The 18,823-nt window shown below is 40.9% G+C and overlaps 2 protein-coding genes across 2 annotated transcripts; one reads left to right on the top strand and one right to left on the bottom strand.

Moving 5' to 3' along the window:
• Nucleotides 1-6,828: 6,828 nt before the first annotated feature.
• msx1a (muscle segment homeobox 1a) lies at nucleotides 6,829-8,915 on the top strand. Its single transcript, XM_061785689.1, has 2 exons — nucleotides 6,829-7,377; nucleotides 7,946-8,915. Exons 1-2 carry the CDS (start codon nucleotides 6,933-6,935, stop codon nucleotides 8,362-8,364), a joined length of 864 nt encoding a protein of 287 aa, XP_061641673.1. The 5' UTR covers nucleotides 6,829-6,932; the 3' UTR covers nucleotides 8,365-8,915.
• A 6,019-nt stretch (nucleotides 8,916-14,934) lies between these two features.
• Nucleotides 14,935-18,447, bottom strand: LOC133483867 (cytokine-like protein 1). The gene is made up of 4 exons (XM_061785690.1): nucleotides 18,183-18,447; nucleotides 18,062-18,106; nucleotides 15,759-15,905; nucleotides 14,935-15,656 (listed from the first exon to the last, which is right to left on the bottom strand). The coding sequence occupies exons 1-4, from the start codon at nucleotides 18,327-18,329 to the stop codon at nucleotides 15,555-15,557; spliced, it is 441 nt and encodes a 146-aa protein (XP_061641674.1). The 5' UTR covers nucleotides 18,330-18,447; the 3' UTR covers nucleotides 14,935-15,554.
• Nucleotides 18,448-18,823: the final 376 nt, after the last annotated feature.

Genomic DNA, 18,823 nt, shown 5'->3' on the forward strand with positions numbered 1-18,823 from the left:
TCCTCGTCCATGTGGTGCCGCACTGATAGAGCCCCCTCATCACAGATCAGTAGATCCACAGTCCATGTGCCCCATAAACTGCTGGGCCATAATTGAAAGTGCCAAAATCAATAGCGCTGACAGGCCTTAATTAAATTAAATATGTCTCCCAAAGGAGTGGGGTGGAGTTTTGGGGATGTGGGTGGATGCGAGCGTATGTGCTCATGCCCGAGTGAGCTCACTGTTTGAGGCACTCCCACTGCAGTATACTGTATATATTCGGGAGGTTTGAAAACACCCTTTTCGCCTTAAATCTGTGCCTTTACGTCACTGGTGTCAAACTGGTGGCCCGGGGGCCAGATCCGGCCCGCAACATCCTTTTATGTGGCCCGCAAAAGCAAATCATGTGTGTCGACTTCATGTTTCTTGTGAAAACACCAGTCATAACGGCCCTCCGAGGGAAGCCATACCTACAATGTGGCGCATGACAAAAATGAGTTTGGCACCCCTGCTTTACGTCACTAGAGGGGGGGGGGAGAATCCTTAAACTGTCCTTTTGAATAGACTCTTCTTGTCAGGAATAATGATGATGATGATGATGATGATGATGATGATGATGATGATGAGGATGATGAGGATGATGTCACGCCATATACTTGTAAAACTGACTAATGCAAACAAGAGGCAACCTGTGCATAGATACAGTATGTACCAAGGTTCAGTTCCCGCTTAATGATGGTGTGAATGCAAGTGTGAATGGTTTTCTGTCTCTATATATGCCTAGTGATTGACTGGCGACCAGTCCAGGGTGTAGTCTACCTTTCGGCTGAAGTGAGCTGAGAAAGGCAACAGCTTTCCGTGACTTTGAACAGGATAAGCAGGAAAGAAAATGGATGGATGGATGGATGGAAAATTCCTCACCTATTACAGGAAACCAGTGGAACCTCCAAAGTGGACTACATCCGTTCGTGCTGGTTGACAGCCACACATTTTTCCAAAAGAATCAATTATAATTCAAATTACAGTCATTCATCATTTTAGTTAACTTTTTCACATTAAGAATTGTAAAAGTTAGCTTACCCCTGTATAAAGAGCCTAACACACCATTTGATGTTGTGTGAAGTGGAGCGAGCACAGAAGGAACGAGAGGATCGCTAAAGTCCTTCTCTCATCACAATAAGTTCCGTTTCAGTTTCTATGGTTACCATAACACTTCCTTTTTGCCATTGCTTGTACCTTCTGACGTAGCAACATGCGCGGTGCACACTTAGACACACACACACACACACACACACAAATTCCCTTTGAGGTGAACATTATGGTTAAACTCCAAATTGTACCACTTTTGGAACCAAATTCTGAGATTCTGGTGTAATTGGTACAATAATTAAAACAAAATGGTGGTTTTCATGTGCTTTTCAGCCTCAAGATAACACTTGCCACCTAATTTTACTGTGGATAAATGCAAGGGTGCAATAAGAGTTTACATTATTTGACTATGAAATCATACATACAAATCTGGACTATTTTTCAGTAAAGTACACAATAAATGAGACCCAAAACAATGGCAAGAACTTTCACTGATTAGCAGGGCCAGCTAAACTCTGGCATGGTAGTTTCAAAGAGTTGATTTTTTTTTTATGTTCTTTTTTTTTCATATAATCCATTAAATTAAAAAAAAAGATTTTTGACTACTTAAGGTGGATTTTTTTGCTGTGTCAAATCGAGTGTGAATACAGCCCCTGGTGACGCATATGGGACCCCAAATAGTGTCCGTCTGACCATGAGGGAACAGGAGAAACAAAAGAGCATCAGGTGTATTTTGAAAAAAGAAAAAAAAAAAAAAAGCCCAGCTCCTCATCATTTCAGACTTTGCCTAACGTTTAAAGGATTAGGCAGCCGGAGTCAGTCAAGGGTCACTGACGGAGTGTTGCTCTGTGCAGGAGGAGGACAGTGGCGGGCTCCTGATGGGGGAAGTCAGAAGCCCCCTTTGGGTAAACTTGTCTTGTAGACATGGCGAGATTAACATGGAGCCAGCACCGCTGTGGTGATGTAAAGCGGCTCGCCATCGGCGCAGCAACTTCCCACACTGTCCCACCTTTTGCTCCGTCGGTTTGCTTTTCTTTGCTGGGATCACCAAGACGGAGGGAAAGCGTCGAAAATGGTGGGCTTAAGGTTTGAAAGAATGACGCTTTATGAACACGGTGTCACTGCAAGGGCAAGGCAAAGGTTTCGACTGTGATTTTTTTAATGGCTCAGCCTCACACCCTAGCATTGCGTTTCATTATCTTTTTTGTATCTGATGACAATCCCCACCAAATGAATGTAATGCAGTCAACTAATGTTGTTGTTTTTTTTGTTTTTGATTTTATTCGTTCCTGTCTTCAAGAAAGAGCATTTTCATTTGGAAGAAATTGTGTCTGTTAAAAACACAACCCAAATTTCTTGTTGTTTGATGATAACATGCGTAATTGAATATATCACAATTTCAAATTTCAAAACCAATTCCAGTTATTATTAGTATTATTATTCTATGAATATGTTGTTATTAATGCACCATTTATTTGATCAGCACCTGTATTCTTTTAAATTGCCTCTCGTTCACTAAGATGACGTGTGACCGAAATGATTGCTTGTTACGCGCTTATTAAGCATTTCATTCAAAACTCCATTTCATTTCTAATCAACAAGCCCACTCAGGCAAATGATGGATTTATCGACATAAATCACCGGCCAATCAATCAATTTGGAATGCCCGTATATCTCATATTTTCCGCGCCAGTGACGAGCAAATGATTTTAGTGTGCCTCCTGTTTAATGGTGCGAACAAATGAAAGAGCGATAATTCAATTTCACAGCAAATAAGGCGGGCTCCTTCACGATGGAAATCTCGTAAAATGTGCCTTTTATCGAAGCTTTACAGAGGAAATCCTAAAAACCTCTCATAAGATGACTTTTTTTTTTTTTTTTTTTTTTTAATTTAATAGAGTCATGCAGAGGTCATGATAGTGAACTGTGTGTGCGTGTGCGCACACGTGCCCATTAAATTCATCATTTTTGCAATGTATTATACTGTAGTATCTGACCACCAACGATATAATAATAATAATAATAATAATAATAATAATAATTCGTAGTTTTATTTGAATAGACTTAATTTTTCAGTTATCACTACGATCAGTGTGAGGGTATGTGCTATAAGAAAACATATTTGATGTTGGAAATCAACCAACTGTTTTAGAGGTGAAAAGCTTATTGGTGCCATGGTGTAAAAAAATGGACAGTTTCGCTTTAAATGGCATTTTTAATGGGGAAAAAATACTATTGAAAAAATATTATGTCAGTGGGTCAGTGCAGCTGGCTCGATAATTACTTGGTCATGTGACAATCGGCCCCCAAATGACTGCAGTGCCTGTATTATTATTATTATTATTATTATTATTACCACTGCTACTACTTTCATCATCATCATGTCTTACACATGTGCTACAAGACAGCTTTGTTACCCTATTTTCAAGAAAATAAAAATATGGGCAGATAAAGGAGATCCTAAGGAATACATTGTTCAGGAGCACAGAACTACTATATTTTATTGAAGACCCAGTCTGTGTGGAAAGGCGCAGAAGAGCTCAAAAGTAAGTCCGCCTAATTAGAAATAAGGTTTAACGACTGTGATATATTCGTTTTGAAAAGACAGCAAAAGGCGTCTAATTTAAAATATATGTGTGTCATTGTTAACAAGCGAGTTTTAGCTGTAACACTAAATCAAAAGCTCCATCCTGGAGTGACAAGATGCATTTGCCTCTGATTTGTTCCATCAATCCAAAGAGGTGAGGGCCAAGTCATTGTCTGCGGAGGAAAGTCTTTTGCTTGCACCAAGTGCAAACATTTAGCCTGCAAATGCTCTTTGAGGGCCGAGGCTGCCTCTTTCTGGTGCACACCAACAGAGGCTGCATGAAAGGGCTTAAGACAACTCGGAGGGGGACGCAACAATGGGCCTTTGTGTGGAGCCCTGCCTCTTGACTGGGAATCAAAGCGAGTTTATAAAGTCAAATAAAAGCCCGATGAGCCATGTTTTCTACCTCGTGATGTCCCTGGAATTCCACTAAAAGGCTACGGTAATGCTATGCACGGAGTGGTTTGGGATGCTAATTATCACCAACAGTTGTGCCTCCTTCCGAACAAACAACAATACACTTGCATTGTGCAAAAAAAAAAAAAAAAAAAACATTCATGAATAAATAGATCAATCAAATACATCCTCTTAATGTCTATTCGTGCAAGTGATCACATTAATGCACACTCCTGTTTGTTTTGAGCACGCTTTCACACGGCCGTGGGAGCCCCCCAGACTTCAAAAAGCTGCTCCACGACCCACGTTAGGGGGCTTTAACAAGCGTTTCCACACATGCGGCCTGCTATACCTGCATGCAAACAGGAAATGCTACATTAAGAGCAAAGTTGTTGTTGTTTTTTTCCCCCATATACACAACACAAGTGGGTGCAATTTCAATTTTACCATGGTGACAATTACTGTACTGTCTATGGTTGGGTCCCTTGGGAAGCATCTTAAAAGTGGACCTTTTCTTCATATATGACACTACTATGGCACGTATTTGAATAGATGCAAGTGGTGTGCGATGGGTTGAGAAAAGGATCCGTTTTCAGCCTGAATGGCTCAGCGGCACTGGGCGTAATGAGGAGGAGGAGGAGGAGGAGGCGCTGCTTTCTGGATGCGACTTGAACGCGTCTGTAGTCTCGCTGAGTCGGACGCTTTGATCGGGCCTGCTGGCGCCTCAAAACAACATCGCTTGTCTGCCCGTTCAGGTGACTGGCAAATCGTGACAGTTTGTTTATGCTCGGCAGTCAGCGAGGACGGTGGCGCTTTGCTCGCAACTGGTTTAGAAGGGCCCGAGGACGCAAAGGTTCGCAAACGTGGATTTCAATTTTAAAATAATCATTTCGGGACAAAAACAAAACATTCGTGATATCCTATCCAAGTCCGAAACTCGCGCTCAGTTTAGCCGCACAGTCCGGAACAGAAGCTGTATTAAAAAAAAAATAATAATTTAAAAAAAAAATCTGGAGACAAGAGCTCAGAAATGTTATTTGTGAAACTGTAACAATGTTCAATTTTCAGAAAGGTTTATTATTTGGGTTGTAGTATGAAGGCTGCATCATCGTGAGGTTTCTAACCATGGTGGCTATTTATGAGAAATGAACAATATTAGGGAAATAAAATTCATCCGCATGATGCAGACTGCAAAACTACAAGCACAATAATAAACACTTTGGTCAATCAATAGCACACATATTCATGGTTTTTAGATATGCTTGTATTGGATCTCAGAGAAGGTGGTAGGCTGCCTGTCGCATCCTGTATATGCCACTCAAAACATGGCAGTCAATGCAAGAGGCTTCACAACTGCAAATCATATTTACATGCTGTATATATTTCTTATATATTGTATTACAGAAAATGAAAAAAATACACAATCATACCATGAAACCATACTACAGTATAACCAGCAACCAATAACATATTGTAAGGATTACTCCTTACCTCTCTGACTGTGGCAGTCAAAACTGAGGATCATTAGCTGAGCATGCTTCGCATTATTGACACATCTGTTACCCCTTATGAGTCCAAAATATTGCATAAAATTCAATATCATGTCGTATATGCAAAGGTTTCGTTTATTGGAGATAATTGGAGGGAATGGCGGGTAAACCAATGTCAGTCCAGGGTTAAAATCCCCCTCTCTCCTTTTGCACTCACCATCATTTTTAATGGATGTAGTCAAAAGGAAAGAATCCCAATGATCCCTCCCTCATGGCTGATAATTAGCCCTAAACGACTGCAAAGGCCTGTGTGTGCGCCTCAATCTGATTGCAGCCCTGCAGCGAGCAATAAACAGCATGCTGCAAGGGGCTGGTGGGCCCATTAAAACACACGGACAGGAAATAGTCAACAACAGCAACTCAGCACTTGGAGTCACCACAGTGTGTCTCATGGCCTAAAATTATTATTTGTATTTTTTACCGAACAGAATTACACAATGGACCCACCACTGTTCATGGAATAAAACAACAAAAATACATATTAATTGTGTACAAGCAATATTATGCATGCTAAAGTCACGGTGTTCCATAATATATCGTTGAGAAAATAATCAAATTGATCCAATGCCCTCATGTTATGCTATTCACACACGAACCAGCACTGCTTCACATCAAGACAGGATTCATGGTTTTCACTCTATGGTCTCAAAATAGTTGCAGTACACTGTCGTTTGTCTGTCTGCCTTTTTTTTCCTTTTTTTTTTTTTTTTTGGCTTTGTATTGATTATTTATTCCCCTCCCCAAATACAACAGAATAAACTTTGTTTTGCCATAACAGGATGATTGATTAAGTCTATCTATATATCTATCCATCAACATTATATTCTGTATTTTTCGATTACACACAGCATCACCAGGCTACGCGAAATTATGTCATCCAAGCGTATTATTTCCATCATCGCCTTAGGGCGACTATGTGATCACAAGCACAGTCAAAGCATCCCAAGCAAGCCCGGTGGGTTTTCCAGAAAGACATTAGCTTGACATGGTCTCGATGAGCCATTGCCGGTTTGTTGTGTTTGTGTGAAGTTGCTCGGTGGGGGTAGAAAGCGTCGTGAACGTTCCCATTGGACTTTTTTTTGTCGTCCAGCCCACGTGTTCCGTGATTGGTCGCCTCCCACTCCACGCCCGCCTTTAAAACTCCGCTCTCCACTCGGCTCACATAAACATGGGGACGTCGACACCTTGACGCACCAGCTTCTTACTTCTTTTCTTTTTTTTTTTTTTAAGAATCACTTTTTTTTTTTTTTTTTTTTTTTCAGTTTTTTATAATCTTCCAGACTTTAGCACGAGAGTCACATCCACAGCGCCACGGTGTCCGCCGGACCTGTATGGCCCCATCGTCGCTGTCGATGTCAATTTCGCCCTCCGCCGCGGCTTTGAAAAGCGAAGATCTCCTCCCACGCTCGGTGCTCGTCACGAGAGGCGACATGCAGACTTGCCTGAGCGCCGCAGAGGACGCCGGGAAGCCCAAAGTGGCCATCCTGCCGTTCAGCGTCGAGGCTCTGATGGCTGACCGCAAGCCGAGCAGAGAGGCGCCTTCCCCCGATGGGCCTTGCGCGCAGGCCGGGACGTCCCGGTCTCTGGGGAAGGGCGTTCGGATGGGTCCGTTCGGAGGTCTGGATACTTCCGTGCCCGCTATCCCGATGGGCTCCTCTTTTTCGGTGGGCGAGCTCATGAACGTGCAGGACGACGTGTTGATCAAACCCGAGAGTCCAGATAGCCAAGAGAGGACTTCTTGGATCCAGAGTTCTCGTTTTTCTCCCACTCCTCCACGTAAGTCCAATTTGTTGCGCGCTATTACGCACCGTGCACCGTGGCAATTACATGAAACCTTTTTGTTGCTCACTTGTGTTTCCTATTTGAATCGTTTTAGATGTGCTAATGCAAATGGAAGGAACCTTTTTTTTATTGTTGTTCCCCCCCCCCCCCCCCTTCTGATTTTGTAATTCTATCTCGTGCACTTTAAAAAATAGAAGTACGGTAAGCAGTACCTTCTTGCTTTCTTGTGGCCACTCGGAACCCATGAAAACAACGTTGTTTACATCCTTGTTTACTGGCTTGAATCATACAATTTGGGTAAAATGACTTTCATTTTTACACTCAATACTCGGAAATGGTACTTTTCGCATTGGGCGAATAAATTGGAATGAAAACAATTTTTGAATGATATTTATTTATTTATGTGTCCCATGTTAAAACCGTGATGCAGTAAAAGAAGCAGGAAACAAAACAAAACATTTGGAAACGCCAAAAATTTGCCATGCATACACAAGATGACAGGGTAGTAAAATCGAGGAAGGTTAAAGCGTGTTTGTTTCTTTTGTTGTTGTTGTTTTTTCAGGGAGGTTGAGTCCTCCGGCGTGTCCTCTGAGAAAACACAAGACCAACAGGAAGCCTCGGACCCCTTTCACGACGTCCCAGCTGCTGGCCTTGGAGAGAAAGTTCCGTCAGAAGCAGTACCTGTCCATCGCCGAGCGCGCCGAGTTCTCCAGTTCCCTCAGCTTGACAGAGACCCAGGTCAAGATCTGGTTTCAGAACAGGAGAGCTAAAGCCAAGCGACTGCAGGAGGCAGAACTGGAGAAACTGAAAATGGCAGCCAAGCCCATGTTGCCTCCGGCCTTTGGGATTTCCTTCCCGCTGAGTGCGCACGTCCCGGGGTCCTACGTGGGCTCGCACGCCTTTCAGAGGCACTCGCTGCCGGTGTCCCCCGTGGGACTGTACGCCGCCCACGTCGGATACAGCATGTACCACCTGGCATGACGGACACACGACCGTGGACACTTTTTTTTTTATATCATGATCACTGGGGTAAGACTCCTCTTTGAAGGAGACCCCCCCCACCTGCAGTGTCTCTTCTTTCGAGGACCTAATGTCTGCGAGTAAGTCCTCCAAAAAGATGTTTAATCATGTGCTCATAGTGATGCATCTGATTTTTTTAAAAATGTAACAAAAAGGGAAGACAGTCCCTGTCGAGATGACAGCCAATGTGGACACGTAAACGCAACTGTGCAGCAGGATGTTTTGTTGCGCTGCTGCAAAGCTTTTGTGGAAGCATTATACATTCATATTAATGTACAACTCAACCGGATAACAGTGTCAATGCTCTTTGTAAATAATAATAATAATAATAATAAAAACAACAGCATTTAAAAATAGATTTAAAAAAAAAACAGCACTAGTGTCTGTTGTTGGAATGATTCCCTTCGCAAGGGATACGTGTACTGTAAAATAATGTATATTTGGAAAAATATCCTCATTTATATTATGAATATATTTGTGCCATAACTTAATAAATTGTTTATTCTTTTTCATATGTTTGTCTTGATTGACATGATGTAATAATTATTGGCAATCAGGTGGAAATTTATGTCGTGGGCAAATTCTTAGATTGACCACGCCAATTCTTGCAGTCCTGTTTTTTTTTTTTTTTTTTAACTTTAATGCTAACTTATGTGCAAGCAATCTCAACTTGTCACAAGTTATTTGCAGGATTGTATTGCTACAGCTGTTGCCCATTGCTTTGAGACGACTAACCTGGATTCCGTTGGCGCCAGCAGAGTTTAGGGGTGGGGATCATGTGGTGGTTGGAGGTGGAGGTGGGGGTGGGGGCGGGGGGAGGAGTGCACGTTGACGAGTCCACTTCAAAACACGCTGATAAACATTGGAGCTTTCACTATCCCACGTGTGTCATTCGAGTGGCTGAAAGGGGTGTAAAACGAGGCAGAAGACAGGCAGGCCATGAAGGGGTAGGACATGCGTGCTTGACGCACTCCTCGTGGAGCACCTGAAAGGAAACTGAAATCTCACGGAGTCATCCTTGTTCTCCAAACAAAATGGGATCAAATTGTTGCAAATTATAGAGCATGTACTCTCTCTCTCTCTCTGAACCGGACACAAAGAGGTTAAAATAGGGTAAAATAATTGTTTGTAATGAGCGCGGGCGGATGGAGGCCCGGCTCGGCCCGGCTCCAGAGAGGCTGTCGCTCCAGGCAAGGCGGAACTTTTATCATTCCTAAAATGTCAACGGGGGACTGGGGGACGCTCTGCTGCGCTGATTTCCTCCCTGCGCGATGACAAGCTGCTGTCCTCAAACAAGGCTTGCGCAACAGGACGTTATTCTGATTCCCCCCCCCCCCCCCCCCCCCCCCCTCTCTCCTTTTAGTGCAGCTCCAGCAATCTTGATTTGAAAAGAGCGTTGCTTCAAAACTACTGTACAACACTTGTTGCATCAAGTCAAAAGTCCCGAGTCATGTAAAAAGCAGAGCAACTTGACGCAAGCCAAACATGGGATGTGCCCATTCTTCGAAATGCTTTTGTCTCTTCTCTCTGTTTGGCCTGCAGCGAAATTCTCAACGACTAATGAAAATCAGCCCAAAGATCACATCAGGCTGCTGTTTGACACAATTGCTCATTAGATGTCATTCATCACTCATCGCGATCTATTGGTAAGTCATCCGTGTCTGAAATGCATGACTGAAAAAAGATGTATTAGTTGATTAGAAACTACACGTTGCTGTTTATTTATTAGCACCGTGTTATAAATGCACCATCTTATGACTAAATGATTCTAGAGTCCACCTAAATGATTAAAATATATGAACACATTTGCACATTCTTAATGTTTAATATTGGTTGTAATTCATAATCTCGTAAATGTAAAAATATTTACAATATTGTATACTATTAAACTGAAAATTATGTGCAGATAGAAAATAATTTTCTAACATGTATAATATTAGTGATTGCAATGTAGCTTTGGTTTAAAACCACTCTGGCAAGTAAACTTTTTATTACATTTTTTTTTGTACAGGGCAAAAACACCACTAGCTTGCTTTTTTAAATGATATTTTTCACAGCGGTTATTCTGACGTACAGCAAATCGTATAATTTTAGACATACTGTATGCTAAATAGGGCCCCATTCGATTTAGGTTGAAAAGAAGCAGTATCCTACTGTGCCCAATTGTAAATTCTTGACATAAATTTCATTTTCTTTCATGTATTTATTTTGATTGCATTCAAATAGCGAAATAGAAATTATTTCTGGTAATTGGCCATGCTAAAACAACAAATGTAATGGGGAAGAAAAAAAAAGAAATCTGTCTTGCATTTTTTCAAGCACTTTGTTGAAAAGTATACTGTAGCTCAACCGAGTTTAGTTGCAGGTTGATTAGTTGTCCTTTTAGTCTAAATGGATGGATGGATTTCATAAATTCAAGAGCCGCCATGAGCCAAACACGTCCAAATATATCTGTGGCTATCCTTATAAGGATTTATGTAAAGTATTCAAGTTTGTAATTATGCGACCTTAACTTTCAGGCCATCAATTAAACCACCATGCTAGCCACAAATAAGCCCTTTATTTATGGTGGTTGTTTATTTAATATAATAAACTAGCCACACACTCCCATCACTTCACTCAGTCACCATCACATGACTTTTTACCAGTGTTTAAACTTCAGAACATACATTATAATCACTTACAAATCTGCACTTTTAAAGTTTCAAAGTGGAAAACATCATAGTAGCACACTTGAAAATTCTCTAACTACATTTCCTTTTAGTCAGACAATTTTCATTATGACATTCTTTCACCTGACACATTTTACGACATTGAGGCCATGATGTTGAATTATAGACGGAAAAGGTCAACTGATTTGTCTCTCACAATGTCAGCTCATAAAAAAAAAAAAGACTTTAAAGACTATAAAACCTGTAATTAAATCTTTCGGGCATATATTTTCATATTTCTCTTCACTGACTGTACTTGTGAGTCCTGCGATGTCAAAGCAACGCTAACATTATTAATGACGTAGTTATGTTATAAATCAATGTTCAGCTATCTACTAATGGAGCCATCAGCACAAATGTGCTGCTGCTGCACATATCTAAAATATCTTTAAAAAAAAAAAAAGAAGAAACACAGCACTGCAGAAAAAAACAGCTGTTCATAGCTGTTATTGACAACAGCAATACATCATGTTATAATACAGTATGCCATACAAATGAATTATTAAATCTAAATGCTAGATTAGATGCATGCCGTATATAAATATGGAATGAATGCATTCAATAATATTTCCTTTGGATCAAAGCTAATTTTGGTATCCATCAACATTGGTGAGACATGAATTCAAATTAAGTGTAAATACAGTACCAAGAACAATAATGAAATAAATACAAGCACAATAATGCACAAAGAATGTTGCCTCATTGGAGGCATGAGGCTGGAAAAGGTCGCTGTATAATTTTCTTTTTTCCTGCAGTGGCCTACAGTGTCCGCAAGAGAGCAGTAAAATACTGAACTGGTAATAACTTAAACATATACCTTTAAGATGTTTACAATGGAAATAAAAGTCTACACACCCAAATTCAAATACTTAAAAGAAAAATTGTGTGATATTAAAAAAAATTAGCCAAAGATAAATCATGTCATAACATTTTCCACCATTGTGACCTATAACTTGTAGAACTTAATTATTTTTTGTTTTTCAAGAGGGTAAGTAAAACAACAAAACAAAACTGAAATAATGTGATTGCACAAGTGTGCACACCCTCCTATAACTGAGATGTGGCAGTGTTTAGAAGTGACCGTTCACGAGTCAGCACACACCTGCCACCATTTAGAGTGCCTCTGATGAACCCCAAATAAACTGTTCTAGTAGGCTCTTCCTGAATTTTGTTTTTGTTTTTTGCTTTCTGTCAGAAGCCTGAAGGTTTTGTGCTAACACAGACTGATATTTCAAACTGTTCAGAATTCCATCCAGCTTGTCCAAGGCCACAGTTCCAGCTGAAGAAAAACAGCCCCAAAGCATGAGGCTACCACCAGCAGTGCTGTTTTTAGGCCAAACATTCATCCATCCATCCATTTTCAACACTGCTTATCCTGGTAAGGGTCGCGGGGCGCTGGAGCCTATCCCAGCTGACTTCGGGCGAAAGACGGACTACACCCTGAACTGGTCGCCAGTCAGTCACAGGGCACATTCGCACTCACATTCACACCGTCACTGAGTGGGAACTGAACCCACCGAAGTCAGGCGAGTGTACCACTACACCATCAGTGACTTGAAGGCCAAACATACGTTTTGGAATTAGGGCCAAAAAGTTCAACCATGATTTCATTGGACCATAGCACATTTCCCTACATGTGTTTGTATTTTTTATTTATTTATTTTTTAAGATGAGGAAATTATGAACAGTTGTGCAACCACATTATCACAGTTGTTTATTTTAATGTCCCCTCTCAAAAAGATTTTGGGGGAAAAACCAGTTGAGCTGCACAGGTGCCATTAATTGTAGAACGTTTTGAAATGATATATCTTGGTCTTGGTTTTTTATACTGCATAAGCCTGGCATTTGAACAGGGGTGTGTAGGTTTTTATACCCACTGTACCTTTAACAAGCACAGCTACAGCCATCACCGCTATGAGCATGTTTAATGACTGTAAGAGTTTCCATTTGAATGACTATCAGTCTTAGTTTATCATGATCTGTCTTCAAGGGCCCTCAACTGACTGACTGAAATGACTAATACAAATAATGGCGCTATTAGTTTGTTTATTATTATGGCACTTTTTAGACATCTTTACAGTCGACAGGAGACAGAGCTTACTTTCTAGTTTGAGTAAAACTCTATAACCCTGGCATCTGTAGCTACATTTACTGTGCAACATAATTATAACTAGAGTGCAGAGTGTTCCAAACGTCTATTTTAAGGGGAAGCATTTTCTTTTGTTGACTAATGAGGCAACACATCTTTTTAAGATTCAATAAAAAGTGCTTAATGTGATGGAAAATTGCCCAAAACCCCTATAAAGCAAAAGTGAATCACAAACTGCATCACTGATCCTTTAATGTAAATAGGTTTCTGATCTGTACTTTACGAGCTCATTTATTTCAGCAAAGCAGAGAATGATTACTGTGACCCCCTGGGCAAAGTTTTTATGTTTTATGATCCAGCATTTAGCATTTTTGGTGCAGGGTCACAGAACATTAAATTGGGAAATTATCCGGACGCCCGCTGACTAATCGTTTTATTCTCATTTTGTCTTAATGATACAAAACAATGTGAATTCTTCAGCCCTGTAATGATGATGATGATGATCAATAAGCACAGCAATTAAAGTTTATCACCACATTTTTTTTTAACAGGCATCATGTTGCTCACTAACATTTTGCTGTTGGCAGGGTTCCTTCATTAGGAGTTCACAAGCTGCATGTGGTTAAGAGCTGCATTTGAATCAGATTCGCTGTATGAATGAACAACAAACATGCTTGTTTTAACAGGAGCCTGACTGCAACTGAAAGTTAGATATGAAATATTTACCTAGATATGTTTATGTATTGTAGCAGATTATGATATGAAATATGCTCGTAGAAAAACGTAGCAGTTTTTAATAACCCTTCAAAACATCGTGTGCTTTTATCGTTATTTAAAATATTTCGTGAAGATGTGAAACTGATGAGATGATTCCCATTTGTACTACGCTAATGGACAAATCTGAGTTGACAAACGCGGACAATCACTACCATCTTGTGGTAAAAATCGGTATTGTACTTGTGCTTTTTTTTTTTTGTCTGTATAATATACAGTAACACTACATGCATTTTTCTGAACTAAGCAGTTGACACAGTTGAGCACCTGTGTGTAATGGGGAGAGTATTGCAGGGAGTTCGGTGCCTTGCCCAAGAGCACCTCTGTCATCGCTTCATTGAGTCCGTATCCCCAAGTCGCAAAGCAACTCTAGACTTTTCTGTCCAATACTGGTTTTGTATTGCATGTGACTTTGGCTATCATATTAGTCTCATAAAAGCACATGGGGAAACTATTATTTGTATTATGGTTTGCTCATACCAAGACTAGTACTTTTTGGGCGTTGTTTAAAAAAAATCTGGCATAAAACCAACAGTGCACAATACTCACAGTGAAGCGTGGCGATGGAAGAATCAGCTTTGGTCTTGTTTTTCTTGAGATAGAACTGGACTCAGTCCCAAATCGCAATCAGAATTGGCCCCAAGCCTCCAGATGTGAAGCTGAAGCTGGATTTCACCTTTCGGCATGACAATTACTAAAATACCCCAAAGATGCGTGCAAATCAACTGAAGAATGGCTTCACAAGAGGAAGACCTAAATGGGTGGGCTGACCAGATCGGGGTTGTGCACAAGAGATACGCTTGCAATCGAACACATTTGGACCCTCCTGTTATCAATGAAGAGTGGGCACATATAGTCAATATGTGCCATGCTCATTGTGTTCTAGCCCCCCAAATGTAGCAACTGATGGAATACTTTAGGCAGGTAGCTACGAAAGGTAGAAAGGCAAAACTACCATCACAGAACTAAATGTTTATTCTGTTGTTATTGGGAGAGTGGGATATAATCCATACATGGAAAAAGACAAATAGACATTAGATAAACTACAATGAAATGTAACATGAAATATTTTGCATTATTTGAGTAAAATCAATGAGTCTTGACTTGACGTTAAGCAATGCTGGGTTGTGTGCGGGAGACAAAGTCATAATAGTATTCCATACAAAACGTTTTTAAATCAGCGTGCTGAACTTTATAAATGTCGACAAAATGTTGGACATAGTGCTCGTTCAAGACATGTTTAGTCAGAGCAAGGGTTACGGCAACACAGCCTATTTCTCTAAATGACACACAAAGCTTTGATCACCCATGGTAAGTAAACAGAGGCTAAGGCTGCTCACAAGCATCTCTTACTGGTTTATTATTTCAAGATTTGCGTCGGCACGGTTGGCATTCAGCAAATTTCCTGTGGAAAGTTCTGCCGTTCTTGCAGGAATGTAACCATGCATGTCCACTAAACACGAGTGTGCACGAGTCAGCGCAGTGTGCTGTGCTGCTTATGATTGAATACACTGCAGGGTGTGGCGTTTATGTACACATTGTGATTACATTAGACTGCTTATAACTGCTTGTGTTGCTTATCTCTCCTCCTGCAGAAGCTGAAGTCTGTCCTCTGCATAGTGTGGCCTGCTATGTCCAGTGTCGATGGCCTCGCAGTCATCTGTGAAAAACACCAAGTCCTGCCAAAGCAATAAAGACACGCGGTCACGTGGAAGCTGCAAAACAGTCTACCAGTGAGTCAGAAAAGCCTCTGCTCTGGTTTGAGTTTGAGATGCACTCACCCGGTAGCAAATTTGGGTGATAATGGTGTACAAGTTCTGTATTTTGATTTTCAGCAGCACCATCCTGGGTCTCTCCCTGCAGTACTGGCTGGGATGGTTCACAAGCACGTAGAGGAAGTCACGGAGCTTGGTCGTGACGCACGAGTTCTATAATGATAAAGCCAGCGCAGTTGTCTAGAAATGGTGTAATCCAAGGCATGATCACTTGACTTTGCTTAAAAACTTACTCATCACCACCAAAATATAAAAAGACAGTGAATCTCAATAAATTTGAATAGCATAGAAAATTTCATTTACAGTATGTTGATAGTTGACAAAGTGAGGCTCATACAGATTCACAGAGTGAAATACTTTGAGGGCGATCCCAACCTAATTTTTATATTAAAAACATTTTGATTGTTTCTCATGTAACATTTCATTTTATTCAGATGGTGAATTTGGGGTTTTCGTCAACTGGAACATATAACAACCATAATTGTTTGTTTGTGTATATATAACAACTACAGCATGAGGTTCACCTGCACAATCTTATAATACAATCATTGATGAATTTTTCTTTAAGTTTATTAGATGCATCCATCGTGTATACTGCGTTTCCGCATTAGGGTCGTGGGTGAGCTGGAACCTATCCCAGCTGACTTCGGACGAAAGGCGGGGTACACCCTGGACTGGTCTCCAGACAATTGCAAGACACAACACAACACAACAAGTATAGACAAACAACCCTTCAGACTCACATTCACATCTAAGGACAATTTAGAATCTTCAATCAACCGAACATGCATGATTTTAGAATGTGGGAGGAAGCCACAGAGTACGCAAGCACGGGGAGGACGTGCAAATTCCCCACAGGGAAGCCGGAGCCGAGATTTGTACCCCAAACCTCAGAAGCTGAGGCAGACATTCTAACCACGATACATAAGGGGGCTGAAATTTAGAAAGACATTCCTATTCGATTTCTTTTATGTAATTCTCTCTCTCAATCCGTCCATCCATTCATGGTCATGAACATACAAGCAGGAAATAACCAAAGAATGGCACATTAGACCAATTATTCCTAACCCCTATTGTGCCATGACAGACCATGTGTGCAATAGGAAAGTATCTAATTTCACTTAATTGTGGTAGAAATTATTTATCTTCTATCTATGCCAGTGATGTACAGTGACAGGCAGAAAAAGTTGGCAGAGGTCCTTCTGTTGCCACTCGTACAACAGAATAATAGCTTTGTGCTGAACTAAACAGGCGCAGACTTTTACACTTAAGTATGGATATTTCTGAGGAAATTGATAGGTCATTATTTCAGTGCACTGTATAATAGTAATTGTTTGTGTTGTTGTTGACTAAATAAAGGGAAGTAAACTCTGTTAGACATTATTATTAGACATCATACAAGAGTACAGTATATTGCAAAGCAGAGCTTTACCATGGGAAACATTTATGAATTAATACTTCACTGTCAATCAGAACATATCATTATTATATTTTAAACCAGTAATACAATTATTGTATTGGCGCTTAGATCAGTGGTTGTCAAACTAGGGTGTGCAGCCTGGGTTTGTGCGAGACATAACTTGGGGGTCCAAATAAATTTGCAATGAATTATGTTGCATCAACTTTATATATATTTTTTTTAAGTGCATACCTACGTATAGAGACCTGCCCCTACTTTATCTGTGGGCAAAATAAAAGATTGAATCTGACTGTGACATAACACATGAACCCGACAACCCTGCATGCGTGCAGCATTAGTTGTCACGTTCCTTTTTCGTGTACAGGTGGGGGAAGGCAACCTCGGCTACATATTTGCGGCTTGGATGCATATTCCTCGGGTCAAAACTTTCCAACAGGTCAAGAAATAGGTTTTGCCATGTCTTTGGCAATGCTCAGCACGACTGACTCAGCAATTTCTTGACACCGGGCTCCTTTCTTGCCAGATCAAAAATAAAAAGTGTGGAAAATTATTCTGCTCGTGTTGTCTTTTTTTGTGGGAATTAAAAGCACTTTTTTGTAAATTAAATTGCTAAATGGGCAACACTGAGAGTACCTTTGTAAACTATCTCTCAGTTCGCAGCCTTGTTGTTAGTAGAAGCAGTGCAAATCAGCAAGTGACAATGGATCAATATTGCATTTAATTCCTTTCCTTAAAACAGTTCATGTATATTTAGGGTGAAATGTAAAAATACATGGCCTTTATATTTAATTGGTGTTGATCCCCTGCAAGGTTCGCTAAAAGTTCCCAAAAAGCATGAGAACCCTTACATTAGATGGCGCAGGTGTACATTAAGTTGAGTTGAACTTACATGCACATCAAGGAAGATGGTGGGTAGGACCTCAGCACACGTTTTCTGGCAAAACAACAAGACCACAGATATGAAGGAAACACAAAGGAGGTGCCAGCGCAACATAGTGGGGCGCGCTTACCGTACGATGGTAAGTGTGGATCTTATCCAACAGGGTCATCACTTCTTTGCTCAGGCTCAGCGCCCTGGAGTAACAGGTCGGAGGCGTGCATTCTGACAGACACGCAAAGCTGAAGAAGCATAACGCGATTGCCGAGTCGACTCTCATGTTTAGGACGATTCAGCGCCGTTGCTCGCTGGCTGTGGTCAGAGTGTGCGCGCGATCAGACGCGACAATTCTGCAAAAGCGGAGGGCGACTTGCTGCACTTTAAATGGAGGGGTCGAGGGGGAGAGAGAAAAAAAAAAAAAAACATTTGGAGGATGACGTAGAAGCATAGCAACGCCGAGGAAAACATTTTGACCGCCGCTGCAGTGTTTTGGAGAGCACGAGGGCTCCTGAGTGGTACAACTGAGACATATTTCACTCACTTTTATAAAGTAAAACAAAACTAAATGAATCACGTACACTTATTTATATATATACAGAAATGATTCGAAAACATGTACGTCAATCTGCACAAGGAGTTAAGTCATTAAATTAGAAAATGCTTACAGTGCTCAAGAAAACTGTTTCCTTTTTGTATCAATATATACTTGGTGGCACGGTGGACGACTGGTTAGAGCGTCAGCCTCACAGTTCTGGGTTCAATCCCCGGCCCCGC

The sequence above is a fragment of the Phyllopteryx taeniolatus genome, chromosome 9 (assembly GCF_024500385.1).
Source record: "Phyllopteryx taeniolatus isolate TA_2022b chromosome 9, UOR_Ptae_1.2, whole genome shotgun sequence".
Taxonomy (NCBI): Eukaryota; Metazoa; Chordata; class Actinopteri; order Syngnathiformes; family Syngnathidae; genus Phyllopteryx; species Phyllopteryx taeniolatus.